The sequence below is a fragment of the Apodemus sylvaticus genome, chromosome 7, assembly GCF_947179515.1.
Source record: "Apodemus sylvaticus chromosome 7, mApoSyl1.1, whole genome shotgun sequence".
NCBI lineage: Eukaryota > Metazoa > Chordata > Mammalia > Rodentia > Muridae > Apodemus > Apodemus sylvaticus.
Window position 1 is genome coordinate 85871324 of NC_067478.1, and position 27662 is coordinate 85898985.

The window sequence follows — 27662 nt, forward strand, 5'->3', positions numbered from 1 at the left end:
GGAACAGGAGCCCCCAAGACTGGGAGCCTCTAGGGCCAGTATTGTTCACAGAGTCTGGGCATCTCAGCTCCAAAGCATAGGTCCTAGAATACACGGATGGACTACTTAGCGTTAAGTACCCAACTGCTGGGCACTTCTTAGGGAAAACAGCAGGAAGATTGGGACCTAGGGAACATCAGTCAAGTATAGGAAACTCTGTCTTCTCTCTTGAGGGTGACCACCAAGGGGATCGGAACATGATGGCAGGTCCCTTAGCAGTGCTGAGGGCACTCCACAGGAGCCTGTGACACACACACACACACACACACACACACACACACTCCCGCCTTTCTTGAGCATTTTTAGTTCCCTTTCTTTACCTTTACCTTTTCTCTCTCCCTTCTCTCTGGCTCCCAGGGGCCTCTCTTGGGAGGCCTGACTGTTGAGATCTGAGAGCTCCCCTGAACTCATAGGCAGAGGGACAGGGAAGGGGGAGGCAGAGACGTGCGCTGAAGCTGATTTAGATTCTTTTCACAGTGTGCAGTGTGCGCTATGGGAATGACCCTCCCTCCCTGACAGCCTGGGGTAGGAGGGAGGGTAAGGGCCATGAGAACAAAGATGGACGACGCCCTGGCCCCACCAGGGGAGAGCTTGTCAAGTTTGTGCTCTGTCTATTACACCATGCTTCTGTCTGCTTTGGTCACCTCTTCCTGGAAGTCCTCCCTGACTGTCCCATAGGCTTCTCTGGGGTCCTAGGGATTTGGATGGTGTCACCCCCTTCCTCCGTACTCCAAGCCCAGAAGGGTGTTGTCTCTTGGGGAGGGGAACTCTGCTGTGGCCTCCACTACGCAGGGCCTTACATGGAGAATGTCCTTGGGCCATGCCTCTGGTACACCTCTACCACTGGGATCAAGCCACAAGCTAAAACACCTATGGAAGACCCTAGGGCAGCATTTCTCAACCTGGGAGTCATGACCCCTTGGAGGGGGTCAAATGACCCTTTCATAGGGGTCACCTAACACCATTGGGAGACGTAAATATTATTGCGATTCATAACAGTAGCAAAATTGCAGTTATGAAGTAGTAATGAAAATAATTTTGTGGTGGGGAGTCACCACATCACGAGGGGCTGGCTGTATTAAAGGGTCACAGCATCAAAGGCTGAGAACCACAGCTTTAGGGCTCTCAGGGGACCGCAAGGGCTCCCTAGGCCTCTGTCTTTTGTGTTCAGTGCTAATGAAAGGGTGCCTCAGAAAGTTCCAGGCTTCTTTCTTCAGAGACCCAGACCAGACCCAAAGGCAGCATGTTTTTAAGATACATGAAGCAGAGAATTTCAGTGGTGATGGCACACGCCTTTGATCCCAGCATTCAGGAGGCAGAGGCAGGTGGATCTCTGTTGAGTTTGAGGCCAGCCTGGTCTACAGAATGAGTTCCAGGACAGCCAGGGCTACACAGGGAAACACCTCTCTCAAAAAGCAAAACAAAACAAAAGAAGTAACAGGTATGTGTGTGTGGGGGGGGGGGTTGTTATACCAGTCCCCTAAGTGACAATCCACTCAGGAGCAGAGAAGTAAAGAGACAAATGTTTTTTATTCAGGGAGAGGGAAGCCTAAGCCAAAAGTGCCCCTCCCACCCCTGCAAGCTGACCCATGAGGCCCCACAGCCCAGAGTGGGAGACAAGCTCCCAGTACCCAGTGCTCTTCCTAATTTGGCCCTCTCAAAGCCCAGTGACATGTGACATGGATGGAGGCTGGCTCTCCTGAGATGGGTGGCACCTCTTAGGTAATGCCACTCTTCCCAGCCCTCCGGCTGGCCATTACTATGGAGAGCACCAAATTCCCATATTAGTGAAAGTCTACAGGCAAGTTTTCATGAGTGGATTGTGGTACATCTGGGGAACCGCTCCTCCAAGCAATGGCAGAGAAGCGTCTATAGGATCTCCTATCCACTGGCTTTGCAGCCTCAAAGAGGATATGGCAGAGCCTCTCCACTGGACGAGGAAAAAGCCAAGATGCTGAGAGCATCCCCTAAGGCGTGGCCAAGACCAGCCATACTGCAGTAAGGGGGATTCAGGAGGACATACAGGACCCGCTTTCTCCTTACAGGCTCAGGCTGCCAATACAACCTGAGCCCACGGGATGGGAGCAAAGAGGCTGCCTTAACAAGGTACCCAGTGGATGGAAATGGTCACCAAGCCTGACACGGCAGAGCCTGGCTGGGCAGGTGGCACTGGGTCCTGGTTTATGAGAAAGGAGCCCAGCTGTCTGGTGCCCCTGTGGTAGGTAACTTGGCCTCACACCTAGAAGTCGCAGTGACTGTGTGTCACCAAGCAGAAAAGGAGCAGAGGAAGCTAGGGTGCCCTGGGTGTGCTGTCAGAGGCTGTGAGGGGGGCGGAGTGGGGCTGGATTCCTGCCCAGGCGAAAGCGCAGCAGCTTAGAAAGCAGGAACAACGGGAGGGTGGGTAGTGGAGCTCCGAACTCAGGGCGCCTCGTTGGATCCGATGCCGCTACCTTTGTTGACATAGAATGGCCGGTAGTGAGACTGTGGGGAGACAGGAGTGGTTAGGGTAGCCAGGTGGTCAGAGAGCCCCGTAGCCAGCCCACCCAGCCTAGACTCTGAAGCGGCCTGTGAGATCTTCCTATCTCGCTCCCAGGAGGTGGCTGGTGATACCATAACTTCCGGGTCCAAGTTCTAACTGGAGTCTGTCCCTGCCACTTCGCATATGAGCTTGGACATCATCCTGCCCTCCCCACCCCCACCCACGTCCTAATGTCACCACAGCTACCGTGTGCAGTTGGTGTTCTACAAAACTACACAGCACCGTGCCAGGGGCTTGCCGTCGACAGACTCAATTAGGTTTTACAACCATCCAATTAAATAGGCGACTATGATCACAGCCACTTTATAAATAAGCAAACCAGGGTACAGAGAGGCTGGGCAACTTGCCCAAGGCACCCGCTAGTGAGCAAGGGGGAACAGAATGAGGGACCCAGAGGTTGGACTCCAAACCCCATCACCCCCTGCTCCGCTCCACTTCCTGGTATTATTCTTCACATATCGGCTTACGCTCTCTCTGCAGATTCTCCCTGACAGAAGGGTCCAGAATGAGCACAGCACAGTGCCAGCTCCTCCCCACACTGTGCTCCCTCCCCGCCATCCACAATCACGGAGCTCCAGCCTCCCAGCCTCTCAGCCTCTCTCACCTGAGCCTTCCTGACCTCCTCTGTGGATCATGTCACATGACAATTTCAGGGAACTCAGCCCCCTTCCTGCCTTCCTCCTAATCCCCACTGAGAACTCAGTCCCCCAGGCTGGCAAGGAAGAGCATACCGATGCTGTCTCTGACCACTACAAGCACCGCCGGCCTCCAGAGGGTCTCGGGAATCAGTCTTGTCCCTAAGTGGGTCAGGCACAGAGCTTCTCTGGGCCTCCCAGAAGCCCCTGGTCTAATGCTCTTGCATAGTAGGAATCAGGCCTACGAAAGGCCAGGGCAGGAGGATCTTCAGCCTAGACTTGGGCTAAACCATTGATTCACAGAATACAAAACTAAGGCCCAAGAAGGAAAACAGAGCCGTGGGACAAAATCACAGGGCTGCTTTAGCAGAGCAGAGCCTGGAGCCAGGTCTCTATGGCCCTCAAGTCCATTGCAGGGCCCCAAAACAGTCCATGGGGTAAGGCAGATAGGTAAGAACTTTTCTTTCAGAAAGGCTATGTCAATAGCGTATGGAGGGATTGCAGACCAGTGAACGATGCTGCTGTCTGAGGCAGGGGCGGGTGGGGGGAAGGGGGGAAGAGGGGTGCTCATTTCTATCCTTCCCTAGTTAGGGTCACCATATGTGAGAGTCTGAAGGACTGTGAGATCACCCAAGCTCTGGAACTCATGTTAGAAATGGAAAAACTGAGGCACGGAAGATGGACTCCCACAAGATCACATAGGAAGCTGGTGCTAGCTGGGGCCTAGATGCCAGGCCGCCTGGCCCTGGCCTCCATCCTCCCAACACTGGGTGCCACAGTAGGACAGCACAGCCTTGTCTTGCTGGAGCCTCGGAGGCTGGAGAGCCTTCCCTGTGGGAATCAGGATGGGATACAGGAGGGAGAGGGACAACTCGCTCCCATTATCTGTCTCCCACAGTCCCACTGCCTCAACGCCCTTGGGCCCAGCTCCGCATTACATGCAATCACTTAGCTCCTCTCGCCCACAAATTAAAGACTTTTTTCAATTAAACCAGCCCCAGCCGCTCTTTGTAGAACAGAGCAAATCCCGTGCTCTGACCTCAAAATGCAAAAGCATCAGAAGGGAGGGCTCTGACCCACCCCCGTCTCAACAAAACCCCAGTGCTACCTGCATGGGTCACTGGATGGCCCTCGCAGGACCTAGCAGGCCTTTGGGAGGGAAGCGTTAGGGGAGATGAAGGCTCGATGCTGCTCCCGGGCAAGGATAAGACCCGTCCCGTCTGCAGGGAATTGGGGAGCCGCTTCTTCTCACCATCACATTATAAGAATGAAGAGAAGGCCTGGAGAGATGGCTCAGTGGTTAAGAACACCAACTGCTCTCTTCCAGAGGTCCTAAGTTCAATTCCCAGCAACCACATGGTGGCTCACGACCATCTGTAATGGGATTTGGTGCCCTCTTCCGCTGTGTCTGAAGACAGTTACATTGCACCCATAAACACAAGAATGAAGAGAGTCTGGAGAAGGGTGTGTGGTTCTGAGGTGCCTGCAGGTGGTCTGCGTCCCTTGGCCACACACTCCCTCCAGTGCTGCTTTCTAATAGTCCCAGCCTAGGGTTATTAGAGAGTAAATCCTGAATATACCTTTCTAGCTTTCTACCTCCATCACCCTTAATGGCCTATATGCTGTCAGAGATGGAAAGTGGGAGTGAAATCCATCCCTAAGGTGTGGACTGAGGATTTCACAATCACATGCTCCTTGGAGACCAAGCCACCATAGATACCCAGTGATCACTTGCAAATACAAACATAGGATGCCCGTGTTACGGGTTCTAAATTGAGATCAAAGGCAGTGTCCCCCGCCTGTAAGTCCGTTTCTCTATCTTTGCTACACGCTGGTGTAAGGGTCATTGCTGCCTCCCATGCTCCCAGCATGGCCCAGAAAAGTCACTCTCTTCGCACAGACTCTGAACGTCTGCACGGTTGCCAGGCCCCTGGACACGCCTGTGCTTGGCATCTCTCCGGGTACCTTACTTTACTCACCAGTAGAGTCTGCTTGCCAGATTTCCAAGTCTGAGGCTGGGCCTTGGGAACTTGGCTCCGGAGGAGAGATGGGTAGCCTGGGAAGACAAGAATGCTCCAGATGGGAGGAGCCCTGGCTGCCAACCAGGGAGCCCCATAGACGGAGCAGCTTGGATGCCTGCCCCAAAGTGACCCCCAAGCATCATCCAGCCCAAGACCAAGTTCAGCCACCTGCAGAGGTTGTGCAGCAGCTGGGGTAGTGCGGTTGCCAACTGGAAATCCTGAGAGGTGGAGGAAGGAGGCAGCGAGGCAGACAGAAGGGGGAGGAGCCAGCCAGATGGGCGGAGCCAGACAGCAGGAGAACGTTGTCTCCCAATCTAGGTCTACACTATATGCTGCTAGGATCACCACCCACTGGGCCCAGAGGGCTTAATACCCATAGACCTGTCCCTTTGCCAGAGTCCAGGACAGCCATTCAGTCAGCAGCCCCTGCCAACCCTGCCCAGAAAGAGGGACTCCTGGCTCTGCTGTGCTGGGAGGGTCATTTATGGAGCCACACTTTGTGCCAAGCATTGTGCGAGTGTCTGTCCCCTGTTCAGTCCTTTCTTTTAGCTCAGCAGTTTGCCTGAGTCAAATGCCAGCAAGGAGCTATCAGGCCTGGAAACCAGGGTTTGCCAGCCTCTAAATCCATCATCCCACTCCTCCTTCCGCCTGGTTCTGGTTGTCTCACATCTCACCAGCAGCAGACCAGGAACCCGCAGAAGGGCAGCCATTGGCCGGTGTGACTGTCACTCGAGGCTAAGACAGCAAACCCAGCAGGTGGCTCTCAGTACTTGGTGAGAAGGTGCTCACCAGGGTGAGGCTGCCTGCCTCCCCGCCCTACTTGTCAGTCCAGAGACCTCTAAAAAGGGCTTGGCTGAGTGGTGGGATGGAAAGCCTGCTCAGCGGAGGCAGGGCAGATCGTCCATGACTTGGAGAATGAGAAGCTAGAGAGGTTAACAGGGTCAGTATTTGGCAGCCCCTGTCCAAGGAGGCTGTGGCTGCATGTGGTGGGCCCGACCACCTGCAGAACTCCCCACTGCACTGAGCAAGAACCTTAGGGGCTGTCCCTGTGCCTAGGGTGGAAGCTGCCCAGGAAAGAGAAGGTTCTATGGGTCCTGGGTGACAATGAAAATTGGAAATTGAGACCTCGTCTCTCTCTTTCCAGAAAGAAAAACCCATACCAGCCGTAAGAGCTAAGGGTGGGGACAGGGGTGGCCCAGGAGACCAGCCTCGGCAGCAGACAGAAGTCCAAAGAGAGGGAGCCGGATGGTGGGGGTAGGGGACATGCATCTCTCTCTCTCTCTCTGAGGAGCTCTAAGGAATGGGGACCAGGACCCCCTAGAAGTGGCAGAGATCTCCCAGAGCATGGCCCACCTGCCCTACTATGGCAGAGGAAAGGGGGGGGGATCAGGCAGGTACCGGGATTGTTTTTAAACAGCCCACTGCGGTCCAGGGGCTTGGAAAACTCTGCAGTGGCCTGTCCCAAGGTTGTGAACTGATAGGGGGCTTTCCCAGTGCCTGCTGGGAGAGAGAGAGGTGTTAGCGATGTGGATATAGACTTCCAGGAGACTGAGGCGCTAACACCTCACTGGGGCACTGTTCAGCCTCGCTTGCACAGACCTGCAGGGAGGGAGTCGGTGCTGCCTGGCAGCCCTGATGCTCTCTGCCTGCCTGTGGACCTGGCAGAGGGTATGGGGAAAGGGTTCTCAGAACTGCGGGCTATCCTGGCACACAGGGCAACCTGGCTAGGCCATTCCTACTCAGCTTAAAGGTGACATGAACTCACTGCAAGTGGGAAGTCCTTCCGAGGAGGGGAGGAGGGCCTCCTGGACACAGTCTGATGGGAAATGTCTGAGCCAGGGCTAAGAGCCGGTACCCTCTGCACCATGTGACCTTCGGGCTAGGCTTGAGAAAAGAGCAGGTAAGCACCTGCTGGGAGCCAGCATGCCAAGGAGTCCCACAGTGTCCCAAGCCTGGCCCAGATACTGGACTTCCCCAGGTCTCTTGTGCCCTAGCCTGAACTGGACTGCAAGGTGATAAGTCCACTTCAAAAGCCACTGTTTACTATAGGGGAGGGGAGGTTCAGGGAGGGGCGATGTCCCAGACAACTCCTTTCCCTCTCCATCCCAAAGGACACGCCTCTGATCCTTTCAGAATATGCATTTGGGTGTAGTGACTCTGTCCTCATCAGAGTTGCCTCTAAGGCCTAGGAGGGCCCTGACCTACTCCACACTGGACTCTGCTTGAAGGATGACCCTAACTCCAGGGAGTAGGAGATAGAGCTCATTCAACCTGTTCAAGGCCCCCAGGGATACAGTAGGTAGGGCCCAGTATAGGAAAGGAGGGTTAGCTCTGAGAGGCCTGATCTCTCCTTCCCAAAGGAGCTGCTACATGACCTGGGGTCTAGTCAGCTGCTGGGAGCCACTGGGCAAACGGAGTTAGATCACCTCTGTAGCAGAGAGGCTGGGGAAGCAGCCAGAAGCAGCATCTGGGCCAGGGGGTAGGGATGCAGAGTGGGTAGTCTCCTGCTGTCCCAGCCCATCTTTAGGACCCGGCATGTGTGTCACACCTAAGAGACGTTGCCACAGCCCAGCCTCCTCCCCTGCCTTGGGATACACCAGAGGCCCAGCTTCCATCTAGGTTGGCCCCTCACCTGGAGAGTGGGGGTGGGGGGGACAAGCCAGACAGGGGACAGAGACTCAAGCAGAGCCTCCTATAAGCAGAGCAAGAGGCAGGGAGTGAGCTCACCTTTCAGGGAGAAGGAGGAGTTGCCTTGCACTGCGGGCATGTCCTCGGAGTTCTGAATAGTGGACGAGTACTCCCAGACCCTGGAGGTATAGTTGCCTGGCAGGACAGAGAAGACATGTCAAACCCAGGTAGGCTGGCATGAAGAAGGACCAGGACATGATCAGCTGGACCTTGACTCTTGGTCCCTTGGCTACCTCCGCGGTCAGGATGCCACTATGCCTACATCACCTGTCCCCAGTCTTCCCTGCGGTGGAAGATGTGTAAAGGGCAGGTATGTTCCTGCAGGCCACCGTCCTCAGAATAAGACCGTGATTTGTATTCTTGAGTGTGTCTCGGGGGATGCGGAGTGGCCTGTGTTACAGAGCACATGGAGAGATCAAGAGGATACCTCTCTGTGTTCTCTCCAGCCACCTTTACAGGGGGTCCCAAGGATCGAATTCAGGTCGCCAGGCTTACACAGCAAGTGCCTTTACCCACTAAGTCATCTTGTCATCTCCTGTTCCCAGAATGGGAGCCAAGGTGCTCCCCATTCTCACCCACTTCCTGGCACCCCAGCCAAGCTGTGACTTCACTTCCTGTAACACTAGCTTCACTCTTGCCAGAATGGGCCTTTGCTTAGGACATGCCCTTTCTCCCCCATCCTCAGCAAATTCACATAGCAGGTCTCCTGTCACCTTCCCTGAGTTCCCTGTGAGCCTCTACCTGCTCCCTCCTGTCACCCCGACCTGCCTGGGCCCTGGGAAGTAGTTGACTGAACAATTGCTCATCTCGGTGCTGGGGAGATGTATAACCCTGCATCAAACTGATGCCTTATTTCTAGCACACACTCACTGCACGTTTGATGGACCCATGTGCTAACGAATGAACACACACCCATAAATACCAACACATCCTATCACTTGGGGACAGAAACTGTTGATGGAATGCCTGACGTCCTCTTTGTGGGGAGAACAAACAGGCTGACAGAGAGAGCTATGTGTGAGGAGGTTTCTGTGGTGTTGAGCAAGAGGACATAGGGAGAACCAAGCAGGGGCACCAAGACGACACTGGAGTCCCCACTAATGGGGCACGCTCCTCAAGTGCTTTCTTCCTCAGCAGTAGAGAGCCTTGGGTGCCTCCTAAGTCAGGCTCCCCTGCTGCAGTGACCACGAGCCCATGAGTTCCTCTTGTCCTTGAAGGATGGGTTGAGAGAAATGGGGCAAGTAGCCACTCTGAAACTGGATTTGGAGACCTCTCTCAGCAAGTGTCAGGACACAAGGACACACCTCCGCAGACCCGTGTACTGGCCAAGAAGTGGTTAAAGTGAACTGTCTTGCTGGGTGTGGTCACAGCTGTAAATCTTTTGTAGGTGGAATAGGGGAGGAAGGTGATGTAGTGGGCGGGGCAGGCAGGTGTGCAAGCACTTAGTACATATGCCCGCTCGGGTGTCTTGAGTCACTTTTCCACGTTGTTTTGGGGACAGGGTCTTTTGTGAACCTGGAGCTTGCTTATGATTACAGGCACACAGAGCTTTTGCCTGTGAGCCGTGGGAGCCACACTCAGGTCCCTGTGATTGACTGAGCTAGCTTCTCAGTCTCTACAGCTGCGAATCTTAACAACCAATAAAGAGGCCGGGTGGCGCCCTGTCCACTAGGTGGCGGTGCAGTAACCTTCCAGTTTTCAGGGGTCTGTTCTTTACTAAGGGGTCTTCCTAGGGCTGTCTCTGGCTTGGGGGTGCCCGGCGGAAGTGGCCCGGTGCTCTCTGTGCATGGCAGGTATTGCCCAAGAGCTCCAGCACAAAATCAGGCCCCCCAAAGCAAAGGCTTCATGAGCGCACGGTCCTGACCTGGAGCAGTGGCCTCCATAGCATACTGAGCAGGAGACCCCGCATTTGACAGCTCCCCTGGGAAGGGCGCCCCCCCACCCCCAGGTCTGTATAAGGAGCTGTTGTGGTGCCAATTCACGTCTTCCTTTCCAGTTGCATCTCAGATAAACCATTTTAGCTACTGCATGGCAAGTGCAAAACCCGGCTCAGGTCTGTGCGCCTTCAGTCCTGACACTTGCTAGGAGAGGCTGCCACAGCTAACCTCGGGGTAGACCCTCAGCCCATTTCCCCCACCTCAACTCATCCTTCAGGGACAAGAAGAACAAGTGGCCTGGGATGTTTAAAGAGGCTGAGTCTCTGTAGTTCCTCCCCCTCCTAACGGAGGATGACATCATGCAGTTCCGCATAAGCCAGTGCAGTTTGTTCTCTCTCTCTCTCTCTCTCTCTCTCTCTCTCTCTCTCTCTCTCTGTGTGTGTGTGTGTGTGTGTCTGTGTCTGTCTGTCTGTCTCTCTCTCTACATCTCTCTCTGTCTCTCGCTGTGTCTCTGTCTCTGTGTGTATGTGTGTGTATCTGTCTGTCTCTCTGTCTCTGTCTCTCTCTGTCTCTGTCTCTCTGTCTCTCTCTGCCTCTGTCTCTCTGTCTCTCTCTCTCTCTGTCTCTGACTCTCTCTCTGTCTCAGCGCAGGAGACCCATCCTGCCTTCTCACCCCAACCTCTCCCTATATTTGTCTTTTACTGAGTAGTAAAGACATTCCATCCACGGCTCAGCCACCGCCATCCCCTGTTCCCAACTGCACACCTACACTGCCCTGAGTCCCCTCCTACCTTTTGTGCCATACAGATTGTTGAAATTCTTTTGGTTGGTCTCCTTGGAGAGGCGGCTGGGCGAGGACGGCTGGTAGGATGTCCGGCCCCCACCTGTGTGGCACAAACATCTTTGCGGAAGCATGCTCCTGACTCAACTCTGGGCCTGTGGACTCTGAGTTGCTGAGGGGATCTTAGTATCCTAGACATCTTGCCGAGAGCCCACTGGACTCTTCTATTAGGAACAGTCCTTGGGTCTAGTCTGAGGTAGTCACAAAACTTGTCACACAGATGGGGACCCTTTGGAGAGCAGGGGGGGAAACTGTTGGCCATGGTGCCCAGAGCACTAGACTCTGGGTGTCTTGGGTGTGCTGAGATGCTCAGACACTCTACTTAGGAGCTTCGAGAGCAGGAGGCTGACAAGCCGACACTCCTGAGCCAGCGCCTGTGTGAACTGGATTGCAGAGGCTGGGCTGAGATCTAGGGTCGTAGGAGGAAGGAGAGGCAAGACAACAGTGGGGGATGGGGCGGAGGCTTTGCGTCTTCCCCCCAACAACCTAGCCTCCTACAAAGCTAATGGACCAACACTCGAATCAACACAGCCTGTGACTTCTCCCTGCTCCTCCTCGGGTCTGGGCCCTCCTGTTGTCTCTACCCCTCACCTAGACACCACACACCCAACCCACTGCTGACTCACCCAGCCCTGCACTGCCTGTCCATCCTTTGCCATCACAGCCCTGCCCTCTGCACTGGGCCGAGAGCCCCTCCTTCCTGGGCCTGGGAACTAATTTCCCCAAGGGAGGGAGTCATAGTCACTCAAAGCTTCCAGGCTCAACCTGGTAGCCTTCGGTGGCACTGTTTCTCTGATCCACTTGACAGCTCCTCCCATGCCTCTCCTCTACCCTGAGCCTGGGAGTTGCAGGTGTCCTGCCTATCCTGTCCCCCCAGGGCAGGGACACCAGAGGAACCTGTTTCTTCCACCTATAGATGTCACAACTGACTCACACAGGACCAGAGTCAGAACCAGAAAAGCTTCTAGCCCTGGAGTCTCACTGCCTCTCTTCACACAGAAGGACACAGGCCAGAGGTGACAGTAACCAGCCTCGGGCTAATTCAGCCCTGGCACTCTCAGGGAGCTGCTGTAGGAGGTAGCACTCCCTACACCTGGTAGACAGCAGTGGGGTCCCTGGGTCTCTCGCATGCAGGGAGAATCAAGTAGAAGCCAATGGAGCTTGGGTCTGCCCCATTGGCGGGGTTTGAACATCGGTCATCTGGCTAGGCCTTAACCAAGCAAGGCTGGAAGCAGAGAGACCAGGCTGGTGCGAGGAAGACAGGGGCTTTTAGGGAGAGAGACGCTGGGGACTTGACCAGTGTAGTTTGTCCTTTCATGGAACTGGCTAAGTAAGAACAGACCTCCAGGCAGAGAGGGAACAGGACTGATGTCAGAGCCTGGTTCGCCCCAGGAATGTCAGAGGAGAAATCCTGGCACTTCTCTGCTGCCTAGAACCTTCCAGAAAGTCCGGGTGTTATTATGAAAGGCGGGGTGCAGGACTTCCTGTCTGATGAGCTCACTTCTCCCAATACCTAGCCCTGAGGATTTATCTGTCTGTCAGTAACTACTCAGATCCTCTGCCTCCTCTCTCCAGCTAAATGCCTTCCCAGACCTCCCCCTCCTGCTCCACCCTCCGTTCTCCAACACCCCCACTTCGCTCTAAGCTCCCTGGCTCCCACATGACCCTGCACACCACGCCTCTAACCTGGGCTTGTGGCCCGGGATGCCCACCCGTATAGTAGCCAGCACTATGTGTGCTTTGTTGCTGGCCTCTAAGAATGTTCCAGACTATTCTGAACCAAGGACAGGCAGACCCTGGCCTAGAGCCCACCAGGCTGTCCCCCTGGAGGTCAGGCTAAGGAGGCAGGTGACTCAAGGGGAAAATGCAGAGGTTCAGACTAGCCTGCCAAAGGAGAGTATGGAAGACACTCTGAAGGACAGAGGCTACAGGAGTGACGGGCTGCTTTAGGGGACCGCTGCATCTGATGAGCAGAGTACTGGATAACCTGTCACCAACCCAGGACACGTGTCACCCTTGGGTGAACAGAAGCACCGATGCAGGTGCCAGACACACTGAATCAGGGTCACCCTGCCCAAGAAGAACCCATCTGAGAGGGGCTTTGGACCGCTACTGTTGGTAGCGCACTCCCTCACCCTTGGGCGTGAGGTACATGGAGTATCTCTTCATGGTGTCGGGCGTGCTCCACTCATTCCCATAGCTGTTCCCATAGCTGTTGATGTAACGATGGTCCCCACCTGGAAGAGAGGGTTTGTCAGCAGGGGAGAGATGGGGAAGAGGGGCTGGCCCACCGGGAGGTCAAACCCTCACAGAGAACATGATGACACGACACAGAGAACATCGCATGCATGTCCACACGCACCCTGCTTCTCCAGTGAGCTACTTTCCAGTCACACACCTCCTGGTGAAGGCTATCGTGTGCATGGTAGATACCCATTTCTTATTTGATCTCAACATCAGTTCTTGGGCAGATGTGAACAGCCCCGTGTGACAGAAAAGGACATCAAAGCTTGGGGAGAGGGTAGTGGTTTGCCCCTGGCGGTAGGACAGTCAAGGATTTGATTCTTCAGTCCACCTCAGTCCCAGCCACTGCTGGCAGCATCCGGCGGTGGATTGAGCTTCTCTCTTGGCCTCCGTGGGCCAGGGATCCAGTCAGCTGTGTATGGTAAGCAGCACACCGCTGCAGACTCTCAAGCCCCAACCCTGTCTCTCGGTGTCCAACTCTACCCTTGCCTTGCTGCCCTGTGCCCTCTCCTGTCCCTTACTACTTCCTGACTGCTGTTCCTTCCAGCCCTCCCACACTCTCTCAGGTAAGGAGTAGATGGCTCAGACCTATCCTTCATCTCCATCTCCATCACCATCAGCAGCTAGCAGGATCCTGGTACCCAGTAGACTAAACGTATTTGTCCAGCTCTGGTCCCACTCAATCAAGGATCTCTGAAGGTGGCCTCGTACCTCTGAGCCCTGGGCCTGGGATAGTGAAATGCATCCCTGGTCTGGTAGGCAAGCCATCATCAGGGAGCCGCAGATGGTCACCCCAAGGTCTGACTCAGAACTACCCATCCTCTACTTCTACTACAGATACCATCCAGCCAACAGTCAACGGTGACAAGAACATGACATTGGCAAAGGAGGCTTCCCCCTGGGCCTGCGGCACAGGTGCAGGGCAGCTGAGTCAGCACACTCAGCCTCGCTCCTGGTGCCATCACACTACACACCTCACACAGGACGCCGGGCCACACCTGCACAGAGACTGTGGCAGGAATCATCGTGACCTAGAAATGGGACAATGAGCCACCTGGAGGCTGGGTGGTTCCTACAAGGTTCTCATGCTACCCTACCCTAGGTAGGACTATCCTCTCAAATCTGCCCAAACCATACCCAGGGAATCTCCTGCAAGGTTTGTACCACAGAGACTATAATGGTCCTTCTTTAAGCCACTGCTGCTGCTGTCAACAGTGGTGGTGGCCCTGTTTAAGATGAGAAGCCATAGCATCCAGGTCAACAGTGGGAAGCCCAAGAGTATGTCCTCCCCATCGGCTGGGGAACCTTTGAAAGGCTGCTTCTCCGACTAACAACCTGGACTTTTGCAAGATGCAGCCCCCTGCCAGGGACTAGAGAAAGGCCAAGGAAGAAAAGAACTCAGCATAATGCCCTCAATCTCACTGGCTGTCACCATCCCCATTAGGATCATGGCTATTGTCATTAGGAAAAGGCTGTCAGGATGGGAGTGCCATTCTAAGCCAAATGATTGTCTTGCTCAAATGGCTTATCTGTCCTTAGGTGTGATTGAATGCCCCCTCCCCCATATTTCACAAGGACACTGCGTGTGTGGTCCCCTGCCTGCTCCTAGCTTTCTCCTCTGGAAAGGATGGTGTGCTGCACTTGCAGACCAGACAGAATCACTCCCATTGGTGCTGAGGAATACAAGGCCCATTCAAGCTGCTTTTGAAGATCTTGCACTGGGCCTGAGCCACTGGGGCTTTGCCTTGGAGAAAGTATTCAGGCTTCAGGCCCTAAAGGGATTGGGATTGGGTGGAACAGGGCTTAACAGGGCAGTTCCTCAAGTTAGGAGGCTTTCTGTGAGATAATTCAGCTGATCTCTACAGAGGAAAGCGTGACGCAGAGAAGGGCTGATGAGTCAGAGAGACACGCCAAGTCCCATCACCTCCAACCCACCACCAGGCCAATTTTAGCCTGTGGACTTAACACTACTCATCACAGCCATGGTGGCAGGCCTCCCTCCAAGCCCAGATGTGATTCTGGGTTACTTACAAAGTCTGTAACCCATCCATTCAAAGCCAGCCCATTCAAGCAGCAGTATGCAGCTGCTAGATTAGAGATGACAGTCAGATGGAGACTTGAATGAAACCAGTCCTTGACTTTAATGAATGGCCCACAGAGGAGGCACCTATACAGCAGTTCCCAGAGTCTCTCTGCTCTAGAGACCCCTTGTAACAGCTGCCAGTTCAGTGGGGGTGCTAGAATCCCTGAACCCAAGTCTGAACATGTCCGATGGATTAGTGAGCAGGAACCATGAGCTAGCCAAGTCCTTGTTTATATCTGGCAGTGGGAACTGACTGAGAAAAACAGTCAGCCTCAGACCTGTGGACAAGGGAGGACCTACCGTTTTCCATATGGTTCCTCTCGATGAAGTTGCGACTCAGATCAGCCTTGCACATCTTCTCAACATGGCGCATGCACACATTGAGCAAGTCATCCTTGCAGTTGCCAAGAGACTGTCCCAGGCCCTCTCCCTCCAGCAGGACATGGTAGGTGGGCAGGGGTGGAGGGAGAGAGTAATTGCTCATCAATGCACCAAATTCCTACCAAGAAAGAAAAGCAGTCATTGACTTCGCCAGTCTTTGTGAGCTATGGGGAACTTGGTCTGCAAGGGAACTCCAAGTTTAGCCGGGGACTGCACTGACAGCCAGAAGGGTTGAGTTCTAGGATCAGCTCAATAGCTAGCCTCACTTTTCCTCACTGGGTAGATGAGTCGGAGAAAATCAGCCTTGACCAAATTAGCATTCAGATGAGAGGCTCCGTGGCTCCCACCATTGATGTGTATGTAATGTATGTAACCCCAGAAGTTGTGAAAGTGACACAGACTGTGTAGACTTTAGGGGAAAAGGTAAAGAGGTAAAAGGGAAAGGGAAAGAGGTACTTTAGGGGAAAAGGTAAAAGCGTGAAAATACCAGAAGAGGGCATGTATTTCCATCTTGACAGGCTTACTCAATCCTGCCCCAACCCTTCTGTGGTTCTCACACATCTCTTCTCCCTCTCTAGAGCACCCCTCCTCCGCGAGTCCTAAGCAGCCTGCAAGACCCTTTCCAAACTGCACCTCCTCTTCTACTCTGTCCTTAGATTGCTCCAGCCTGCCAGCCCTTCTCTGAATTTCCATAGGCACTTATCTCTGGAGCCACATGCTTTATCATTTAATTACACGCTTTTCCATATTGTTCTCTAATTGTACACGTCTTATCTTCCCAGTTGGATTGCAGCTGCTTGGGGGCAGAAACCATGTCTTATACTTCTCTATTCACCACAGCACCTGAGAGAGTCCTGCCTGCCCAGGAGTATCAAAACATTCTAGCAGACAGAAAGATGGATGCATGAATACACAAACAGACTAGATCAAAGATAACAAATATGAAGCGCACTCATGCCACGCCTCCTTTTCCCAAAGTAGGCATTACTAATTAATCACAGAACTCTTTCTTATCAAGCCTAGAGCACCACTGGTCCATAGCAATTGAACTTGGGACAAGGTGACATTTGTGTGCTATCCTTAAGAGTAGTAGAGAGAGTAGACTGGATAGGAAAATAGACAGAAGGATTGCTAATGAAAGGATGGATAAATAGTGGGTGGGGAGTAAGCAGATGAGTGGGTTAGTTGGTTGGCAGTGAGTGGAGGTGGAGATGGGTGATGAGTGGTGGGTAGACTGATAGGCACTGAATGGGGTATGGATGGATGGATAGAAGAATGGATGAATGGGTGGATGCTAGGTGGGTGGATAGTGAGTGTTGTGGGTGGAGAGATAGGTGAATGAATAGTGAACAGATAGGAAATGGGTGAGTGGATTGATGGTGAGTGGATGGGTAGAAAATGGAAAGAAGAATAAATGGATTGACAGTGGGTAGATGGATAGCTAGTGAAGGAATAAGGAATGAGTGGATGTATGGGAAAATGGATGGATAACAGGCGGTGAGTAAATGTGTAATTGTGCATGGATGGGTAATGAATGAGGGCCTGAGACACTGGAAGAGATGAGCAACAAGACTGAAGGTTTGAACAGTGAGGTCGGCTACCTGCAGAAACAGCACCGAGTCGCTGATGCTGTGCAGCTGCTCCCGGGTCTGCTTGTCCTCGTGCAGCACCTTGGCCCTTTCGTCCAGAGCATCCACGATCACCTTTACTTGGTCCACAGCATCCTGCTCCCGCTGTTCCAGTGCAGCCCTTATTTCCTCCTTCTGCTTCTCCAGGTCCCTCACCAGGTCCCTGAAGTTCTGCTCCAGGATGGCCTTCTCGTTGGTGGTAAAGCTCTAGGTCCAGAATCAGAGGAGGGTGGAGGAAGAGTTGCATTAAGGAAAAAAACCCTAGGTTTCCAACAGACTCAGAACCCAGGGCCCTGACCTGACAAGCCTACTTGTCTACAAATCTCATTTGAAGGCATCACTGGGCGATGCCCCTTAAGGATAACCATGCCAGTGTGTGCGTTCTTGCTTTAGCTGGATTGCTTTGTTATTGTTGTTGCTTGAGACAGGATTACAAGTAAACTAGACTATCCTCAGACTTCTTATGTAGTCAAAGGCGGCCTTGAGCTTCTGACCCTCCTACCTCTACCCACTGAGTGTTGGGATTAGAGGTGTGTGTCACCTGCACATCTGTCTGCAGGTGTTTCTTATGGCCCACCTCTTCCTTATTTGCTGTGGCTCTTTCCCGTGGGGAGATAAACATGAGCCACTAATCCATGCTCAAGGGACTCTCTACAAGCCCCCACAGTCTCCCACAAGTCAGGGCGTGCTTGTCGAAACCCCAACTAGAGCAAACATTATTTGGAAAGTAAATCTCTTGGCTGTTCCTGAGACCAGGCTCCACAGTCAGTAACTTCAGACTGGTTTGCAATTATCCAAGCCACAGCAGACATACTGGTCCAAGTAGAAAAAAATATGTATTTAGTAGCTGGGTAGTCTGGTGGGCAGAGCAGCCATTAGATGACATTGGAAGATACATGGAGGAACATCTCCAGGGTCTTTGTTTGCTGGCTCAGGTGATAGGGAAAAGCCCACCTCAATGGCCTAGGCTGAGAAGGAAAGTGGGAGGGAATGTCAAAGGGGGTGGGAGGAGCCTAAATATGGGTATCACCACGGGCCAAAGCCTGGAGCAGCAGCCGAGGTCTGTCTTCTCCCAAGCAACCTGGGCAAATGAGGGCACAGCTGGAGAGCCTCAGGCCACTCACCTTGATCCGGTCTTTCTCCTTTTGCCACTTTTCAGCTTCATCTTCAATCTCAATGATTTTCAGCTGCAGCTGTTCCTTCTGCAGTGACAGCTCGGTCTGTGGGGAAAGCATAGAGGTTGAAGTTGTCAGGAACAGAGAGGGGCGGGGGAGACAGAACCAGAGACCCAGGCTGGTGATTCACCATAGAGCCCTGCACTCAGCTAAAGTTATCAGTACCTCAGATCTGCTGGGCTCTGTGCTAGGGGCCAAGAATCCAACTGTGTATCCAACACCATACTTCTGTGTTAATGGACCACAAGGGCTGAGCAGGTTGCTTGTGTCCTGGTCTAAGCCTTCCAGATCCTTCCCACCAAACCCAAAAGGTGGGAGACTCTGGTTCCCTTTATTAGGCCTGCCTGAGCCATTGGTGAAAAAGGAGGATCTGGACTCAGCCCAGTTCAGTGGGGCCCTGCCCAGGGAGTGGCTTGCAGCAGAAACCCCATGCAGCGTTTCTGTGGCATGACGCAGGCCTGGTGTTGCAAGCAAGAGCTGGGATTGCCGCCGGCACAGACTCGGTCTAGGCAGGCACAGCCATAAACCTGTTTATAAGAAAGGGAGCGTATCTGCCGTGTAGGCAGGACAGGAACACTCCCCCCAGGCTCCCTGAAGGAAAAAAACTACAGGGTGAGGCCAGGCAGGGAGGAGAGGACCTGAGACCCCTGTTCAGAGGCTCACAGACCACGGTGAGCCCTGTGGTGGGCTTGGAAGAAGCTTATCAGGAGGGCACTGAGACATCGGGATCGAGTTTACCCTTGGCTTCCACGTGGGGAAAACCCTGAAAAGTAGCTGTAACTGAGGCAGATTGGAGGCATAAAGCTAAAACCAAGGCCATTCAATGAGTTGTGGGTACCTCTGTCTTCTTCCTGGGCCTCACTTGGGCTCTCAAAGCCCTGTCCAGCTTAGAGGATAAAGGGGTGATCCTTCAAGGAGGTCTTCATGACTCAGAGCTTCCCAGAACCACTAGGGATTCGAAAACAAACTCTTACCCCTCTCTCTAGCCATCTCCCTGAAGAACCTACAAGAACACCTTGGCTAAGGTGAAGAAATCACAAACCATGAGGGAGATGAGCTCTCCTGGCAAGGCGTCATGAGCAGCTGGGCCTGCAGCATCAACAGCTGCTTTTGAACAGACCATAGAACTGAGGAGTGCCTATGAGGTGCTGAGGCAGAGGCTGAGGAAGTGCCCTGGGATTCTCGCTACCATCCACAGAGCATGGCTTCTAATGGTAAATGGGTTCCCATTGGCCTTTTAGAAATGGTGTCCAGAGGTGTGGAAAACAGGGACTCAGGAGACACAGAGACGTCCTGCTTCCATGGCCTGTCCCACCACTACCACACTCCCAGACTCTCCAGGCCAAAAATAAAAAAAAATTCTAAGATGTTCTCAGCAAGCGCCTGTCCCACTGCCAATATCTGAAAACCCCACAGCATGGAAAATACCATCACCAGAGAGGAAGAGATGAGGGTGGGACTTGGCTGGGTCTTCGGAACAAAGCTTGAGAGAAGACACAGTAGCAGGAGGGGGAGGAAGACAAAGAGAGCAAGCCCCCACCCCCTAGCTCTGCTCTTCAAGGGCAAAGAGCCGAAGAGCCCAGGAAATAGCACTTGGCAGAGCTTGGGATCTAAAGAACCTAACGTGGTCCAGGCCTGAGCAGCAGCTCTGTACCCCGAGGAATATACAAAGTGGAATAAGAGGTGTGTCCCAACAACCCTAAAGAATCCCTGGGGGAGACAGGGTCCAAGCAGGAGGCCTCCCATCTTCCACAACTGAGCTGTAGGAATCCGCTCACCCAGAGTTCATGAGTAGGAATCCAAGATTGAGACCCTTATCTGCCACCCACAGGCAGGCTGTGGGGTCTTATGAGTTCCTTCGCTTCCCTGTGCTCTAGTTCCAGCTGTGCTGTGGAGGCAACTTGAGCGCCCGTACCCACTACAGAGGGTGTAAGAAAGATGGGGACCACCAAGTGAAGCTCTCAGAAAGCACCTGGCCCAGAGTTAGCACTGGCTGAGTAATGTCCCCATCGCTACTTCTCTACGGCACATCCCAGATGGAGCAAGGCAGTAGACATAGCAAGTAGGGTAGTGGCAGATGTGCTCAGGTGACTGAGACGTGTTAGACGGTGAGGCTGGTACGTGGGGCCTGATAGAGTCCAGATGCGCTATTGACATAGTCAGGATGTGGACAGACTGGGGGGTGGACAGTGGCTGGGGTACCAGACTTACAATGTAAGATATCCCCTTGCAAGAAGGACCCTGGGGGAAGTAGGAACGAGGTAGAAAAGGCTGAGGATAGGTGAAACCCTGCTAGTGAGAAGTGCTAGGGAAAAGATGAATGTCAGAGTTGGAGGAGAGCAGAGCTGTGTGGTCAGCCCAGAGCTGGTGAAGACTCTTCCTAGGAGAATGGCTTGGCTAGCCGAGAGAAAGGAAAGAGGCCCTGGGCTCAGTGCAGTTTAGGCCATGAGGCATTTAAGCTGAAGACAAAGAGAGATCAGCTCCTGGGAGTCTACTTTATGAAAGGCAGGCAGGGAGGCGGAGGGCAGGGGCCATCTGAGGTCTGGAGAGGAGAGTGGAGGTGTTGCCCAGCCGCCTATGTGGGCAGGAGGTGGCCAGCCTGGACACGTGCGAGGGCAGGATCAGAAGCGGAGACAAGCTGTCTGCGTCAGTGGGCGGCAGAATGGCTCAGGGCAGAGGAGAGACTGGCCCTTCTCTTCTCTAAGGCTCTGAAGATGTCAGACACAGGCTGGGAGAGAGGCCCAGTACCCATGCCACAGTCAGCAAGACCAGACCTGCAGGATACAGTGTATTCCTGAGGCCGGGAGTAGTGTCACAGTAATGGTCTCCCTTCTCCCATCTAGGAGGAGTCCTGCCCCATTGAGGACAGGTGTTAGGGTCAGATCTCTAGGGATGTGCCTCAGATCTTCTTAGTGTTTGTCAGGGTTTTTTTCCTGCACAGAAAGTAACAACATGATACGCAAAGATATCATGGCTATAGGTAGAGGAAAGGCATTGGGCTACTGAGCATCTCCTACAAGCCAAAGACCCTGTGGAGGTCAGTGGCGGTAGCCACACATTGTAGAAGCAGCAACTGAGTGTGCACACTGAGAAAGAGATGTAAAGACAAGATGTAATCACGGGGCCCGCTTCTTATTCTGTGGCCTTCAGAAGCACCACTCAGGTAGGTGTCTAGATATTGCTAGGACATAAACCTCGTCCTTTACCAAATTCCTTCCTCTTTGGAGCTGGTGAAGTTCAGCAATTCACCCTTCCTACTGCACACCACACCACACCACACACACACACACACACACACACTCCAACTATCACCTCTACTCCCCTCCCCCTCCCCCAGATGACTGACGTCAGGCCTCAGCTCCCCAGTGCTCTACCCCTCCCCACTCCTCCCTGCTGGCTTCCTCCCACTCCTCGCTTCTTTCCCTGCACCCTGCCCAGGCCTGTCCCTAAAGGCTTCCTTTGTTCCCTTCTCCCACACTGTCTGGGTCCTCTCCCCCATGATGGCTAGGGTGGCCCTTGTGCAGGTCACCCAGTGTCAACATTCTTGTGGCCTTGAGTGAGTAGAAGCCCCCTGAGGGGAGAGAGATGGTACGTCCTGAGGTGCTTGCTTCGGCCTAGACCAGCCATCAAGTGTAGATGTAGTCAAGCTCTAGACAGGTGAACCGGCAGGGCCCCGGGAAAGGAGAACCTGGCTGGCCAAGCTGTTCTGTCAGCCTGGATTAACTGCATGGGCCCTGGGCTGTGACATTTACCAAATGAGCCAGTTAATTGCCAAATTTGTACTCTCAGACACATAGTAATTACCTGGATAAGAATCTGAAATGCTGAATAGATTTCATATTTCTATGCTCGCATGTCACATGGCCACATATCTGTCCATTGGCTTCAGTGAGGGTCCCCTCTCACTCCCTCTGCTTCCGTCTGCCTCAGGTCAAGGGATGGTGCCAGCAAGAGTTCGAGGCTTCATCCTGGCATCTGCAGAGCACTGAGGAACCCTAGCGCTGTCACTACCCACCCCTTCCTCTGCCCAGCTATACATTAGAATCCATGTGAACCAGAACGTCCCGGAATCACCGAGTGACCCCAGCCTGCAGCCTGTTGGAGGCCCCTAGATTTGATGATCACAAGCAGACTCTTCTAATCCTACTAGGGAAAGAGGTTTGAAGAGGTAGAGAGAAACCCTCCATCCTACCCCACCCCAGCTCTCCATCCCTGCCTTTGTGTGATGAATTCCTGCATCACTGAGCCTGCCCCACCCCCATCCCTCAGGACTGCTTCATTTGTAACCATGCAAATGCTGAGCCCAACCCTGGCCCACATGAGCTCCATAGAGACTGCATCACCAACTACCTGCCTGGTTCTCACTTTCCAATCCTTTAATCGATTCCCCTTGTCGTCCAACTGATCATGCCTCTGTGTCACACCTAGATCCTGAAAATGCCTAAAGAGATTCTAGGCACCCAAGCTTTTAGTCTGGCTTGGGTCCTGAACCCCAGTCCCCACCTTCTGCTCAAGCAAGGAACCCCACCTCCCCAAACGAGCATAGCAAGAAACCCAAGGACCAGCAGCTGCATTCGCCTGGTACCCTAGAGCCTCAGCCTTGCTCAGAGAATTAGGCAAGATGAGAAATCAAGCCACAGAAATCAAAGTAAGAGAACTGAGCCAAATGAGGATGTCTAGAATTTCGACAAGTCACTTAGTATGAGCCCCGTTAGGGTAGCACTCCAGTCTGAATGTCATCAGCGTGTACCTTCCTATGCCAATGATGTCAACTCAGAGACCAGGTCAAATGCACCTTCAGACGGGGTCACCTACAGCAGGCAGCTGTAGCTGGAGGGACTTGGAATGGTTAGAGAAGACAATGGATAAACAGGATGTTCATATTCCTCTTCATCTTACCTCCTAACATAGCCTGAGGAAACCAAGAGGAATAAGCTGTTCCAGTGAGCATCTTTGGGACACTGGGACATTGAGAGTAGAGAGGGAGACACTGAGATCCACTAGAGGAAAGGGCCACTATGATGTGCCACAACATGTGATCTTTTCCCAGCACAGCCTGTGCTCCAATTCTGTACATAGGATGAGGCCTGGGAGCTGAGTACCCATGGCCGTGGGTGTCATCTTCAGCTTTGTGCAACTAAACTTAGACATTGCCTAATGACCTCACCTGTCCTCACCAGCAGGCCAGCAGAGCTGGTTCTACCTGCTTCCTAGCACAAAGGCATGCGGGACCTGGTGTTTGAGTTTGGTTCGGATGCTTGCAGAGGATGCCAGAATAGACACTCTGCTTCACCCTGATCCATCAAACCACCTCCCCTTTTCTGGGTCAAAGTCCCCCCAAGCCCAACATCCAATAATAGCTGGCCCCTAGACAGGCTGCTTCGATGTTGTCTTCTGCATGGTCAATCCTACACCTCTCTGTCTATCCTTGTGTTGCAATAGCACAGACAGGTGAGTTGTTGCCCCACGGCTACCCCAAGTGCCCACCATAGCAGCCACTCCAGTATCCCTTTCCCTCCCAAGGTGATATTGCAATAGAACCTAGGCACATCTTTCTCCAGCCAGAATACATAGCCAGGTTCCATCCTTGGGTGTGCCCCCTCCCCCATCTGCGGGGTGAACAGAAGACTGTGAGACTCTGAATGCTCCATTAAGCCTGGTATTCTCCCTCTACGATTCCGTGTTTATGCTTCTGCATACCTGGCAGGGTGTCCCGTCTTGTTTGTCTGTCTGAGACTCTTGTTTCTCTACCAAGTCCTCGGAGTCAAGGGCTGTTTGAGCCCTACGGCAGACCCTGACTGAGAATAGCAAACTCGGAGCTCTTGTATCTCCAGGCTAGGATGCCCACACCATCCTGCCCTCTGTAAGCAGGCCTTCTGCAGACAATCACAGTGGAACCCAAGTTTGCCCAGAAAAGAGGCCAGTGTGTACCCCAGGCTTTCGGGAGAGGTAGGACCTGAAGCCTTTGCTTTTTGTACCCACTTTGTACCCACCCCTTGTTACTCCAGAGTTCTCAGAGACTTTTCTAAAACTCCTGGGGCTTCACAAAGAAATGGGAAAACAGTCTTGACCAGTGGTTCTCAACCTTCCTAATGCTGCGAACCTTTAAATCAGTTCTTCATGCTGTGGTGACTCCCCGCCATAAAATTATTTTCATCGCTACTTTATAACTGCAATTTTGCTACTGTTACAAATCATAACATGAATATATTTGAAGACAGATTTATCAAAGGGATCTGACCCACAGGTTGAGAACCGCTGGCTTAACCCTTGCCTCAGTTTCACATGGAGGGAATTTAGTCACTGTCTTACGTTTCATGACTGGCAACCTCCTAACGCCAGGCCTGAGACCGGTTCCTGCACCTTCCTTCTGTCCTGAGTTCCCAAGCACAGTCCCTAAGGAGGGGCTTCACACTCCCTCCCTCTGTCTCCCATCCTGAAGCTAAAGGCCAGGCTAGAGCCAGGGGACACCAGTGACAGAGGACACTGGGACCAGGGACAGGAGAAGCTGGAGACACCTTTGGGAGCCAAATGAAGGTTTAAGAGAGGATGTGTGAGTCTGTTCCCACCTGTGACTCAAGAGGCACAGAGTGACCAGCAAGCGTCTGATCACAGAGGTAAGGAGAGGTCCCTGGGGGTACAAAAACAGACAAGAAAGTAAAGGCCCTGCACTGGCCACTGGGGAGACCACATGCTGCTGGGTGAGTGAGCTCAGGAAGGGACAAGGCCAGTGGCCCCAGCTGGGCCTTAATCCAGAATACCTTCCCCGGGTGCAACCCATCCACAGGTCGCCACTTGCCTCCGCTCCGCCCCGTGGAAGTACCGCCTAATCGCACACAGGGAATTCACACAAACACACTTACGTAGCCCATACATAAATACGGGCAGACACCCACATTCACAAACACCCGCGTGCGTATAAAACACGCATTTACATCCGCCCACCCACACATGCTCTCGATCCAGTGCTGTCCACCCACAGGCACGGACCTGTCGGCTGGAGCCACACAAACAAAGGGCACAGGGCCCAACTGAGAGCAGAGCAAGGGATAGGGTGGGGTGGGGTGACAGGGGTGGGGTGACGGGAGTGGCTTCCAGATTAGGGCAGAGCAAGCAGCCCCAGGACTGCCAATGCAAACCTGGAACCAGAAAAAAAGGGTTCTCAGGAGAACTCAAGTCCCCTCTTACAGTCAGTCTCCCTGCCTTAGGATCACCTGGGGGGAGGGGGGAGGAAAAGAGGGAGGGAGAGAGAGAAAGAGAGAGAGAGAGAGAGAGACAGAGACAGAGACAGAAAGCCAGAGACAGAGAGAGATAGAAAGCCAGAGACAGAGAGACAGACAGAGACAGATCAGCCAAGCAGAGTCCAGAAGAGAGTTCCGAATCCTTCAGTTTTCCACTCTAGCCTGACTTCGATTCATCCAGCTTTGCCTAGCTTCTGGTCACTTATGGGATGCCCCTCTCCTAATGTCATTGGAAGTCAGAGAGTGACCTCCGATCCCCAGGGGGAGGTGAAGAGGAGGAAGAAATGTTTTCTAAAAGCAAAGAAGACTTAAGTCCCCAGTGAGGGTCAAAGTGGGAGGGGTAAGGGAAGATAGCAAGGCGCCGAGCAAGTCACCTCCTTCTCCGCCTTGGCCTCCTCCACCGTCACGGTGCTGTGGTTCTTGTGTTCCTGGAACATGCAGAGATAACAGATGCAGGTCTGGTCGGTCTGACAGAAGAGTTCCATAGTCTTGCCGTGCAGGGGACATTTTCGGGCCTCGAAGTCCCGGATGGGCTCAAGCAGCTGGTGGTCCCGGAAGGCAGCGCCCTCCAGGTGGGGCTTGAGATGCAGCTCACAGAAGGAAGCCTGGCACACCAGGCACGACTTGACCGCCTTCTGCTTGTTGCCGATGCAGGAGTCGCACAGCACCTCCTCTGAGCCCGACTTAGCACGCAGCAGGAGGCTGGAGTCAGCCCTGGGGTAACTATTCCTGCGGACCTCCCCGGGCTCCACGATGGTCACCGTGGGCTTGCGGGGCTCGGAGAAGATGGACTTTCGCAGCTCCCCCTTCTCAGCAAAGGTCACAGGAGGTTTCTTGGAAGCCCCCAACTGGAGGCCCGCGTAAGGGGACCTCCTGCCTTCCGCAGAGTCCATGCTGAAGTAACTGGAACCTTTGTCGTCTACAGAGTCCACGAACTGGATGATAGGCCTGCGCCACTCATTGCTAGAAAATAGGCCACTCTTCCCCTCCCCTGACTTCAGGGCACTGCCCAGGGTCTTGCCCTCTGTCACCTCCCCACTGTGCCCGTTGGTTGTCTTGGTGTCCTTACTGTCTGCTTTAGTGCCATTCTCTAGGCTGCCGTTGGGACCCGGTGGGCTGCGGGCGTCCCTGGCTTCCGGGCTGGCCCCATTGCTCCTGGAGGCATCGGCACCTTCCATGGTAGGTCACTTGCTAGACTGTTTCTGCTGATTGGGGTCTCGTAGGAGGTGGCTTCAGCGGATGTCTCGGGCACGGAGTGGGGCTGGCAGCCAGAGCCCAGGGACACACCTGTGGGGAGAAGGTGGGGCAGGAGGAGGAGCCATAGGAGGAGCAACCTGACACAACGGCCCCGAGAGACAGGCGGGGCAGAGTGGCTGATTACCTGGGCCACGCCTGCATATTCATCCCTAGCCTAGGATTTTAATCATCCCCATCCCTAGGATTTTAAAGAAGTGTTTTTTATCTCCCGGTTTTATTGCTTCCCACCACTGACAACCAGTTAGGCTGCTTCTGTCAGATGCACTTCTGGCTAGAAGGCGGGGCCTCTGTCCTCGCAGGCGGGCGGGCTTTGAGAAGGTCAGTGCCCCTGGGGGCAGAAGGTGAGGTGTCCGCAGAGGTCCAGGGAACAGAAGACTTCTTAATTGGGTCACACAAGCCAAATCGCCTTGTAATTTGCGGGCTGGACATCAAAAGCAAGTCTCCACCCTACGACAGCACATTCTGAAGGAAGCTGTGGTCTTATTTGCACAACTGATTCTAACCAATTTGCAACTGGTGTCTTAGGTATTTTACATGTCTGAGCTTATTTAAGCCTCCCTACAATCCTCAGTCTCTCTCTCTCTCTCTCTCTCTCTCTCTCTCTCTCTCTCTCTCTCTCTGTGTGTGTGTGTGTGTGTGTGTGTGTCTGTGTGTGTCTGTGTGTGTGTGTGTGTGTACTCATGCCTGTGTACATGTCTGTCTGTCTGTCCAACATCTTCCTCAATTGCCCACCCTTTTTTGAGGCTGAAGCTCTTGCTGAAGCCGGAGTTGGCCGTTGGATCTGCCATCTCTTTCCTGGCAGTGGAACTACAGACACGGGATCCCACATCTAGTGTTTGCATGGTGCTAGAGATTGAACCAGGTCTTCATGCTTGCCCATCAAACCTTTCACCCACTGTGTCCTTTTGGAGTTGTTCTGTAGGGCCGGGCCAAGAGAAGGTGTGCCGGGTTTTCTGAGTCATATATACTGAAAACCTTCTGTAGGGAAAGAGAAGAGTCAATGTCTGGTCTCT

General features: G+C 53.4%; 1 protein-coding gene across 1 annotated transcript; it reads right to left on the minus strand.

Moving 5' to 3' along the window:
• Positions 1 to 1916: 1916 nt before the first annotated feature.
• Trim29 (tripartite motif containing 29) lies at positions 1917 to 26570 on the minus strand. The gene is made up of 9 exons (XM_052189503.1): positions 25767 to 26570; positions 18101 to 18196; positions 16950 to 17183; positions 15268 to 15466; positions 12776 to 12877; positions 10591 to 10683; positions 7962 to 8057; positions 5193 to 5269; positions 1917 to 2520 (listed from the first exon to the last, which is right to left on the minus strand). Exons 1-9 carry the CDS (start codon positions 26568 to 26570, stop codon positions 2458 to 2460), a joined length of 1764 nt encoding a protein of 587 aa, XP_052045463.1. The 3' UTR covers positions 1917 to 2457.
• Positions 26571 to 27662: the final 1092 nt, after the last annotated feature.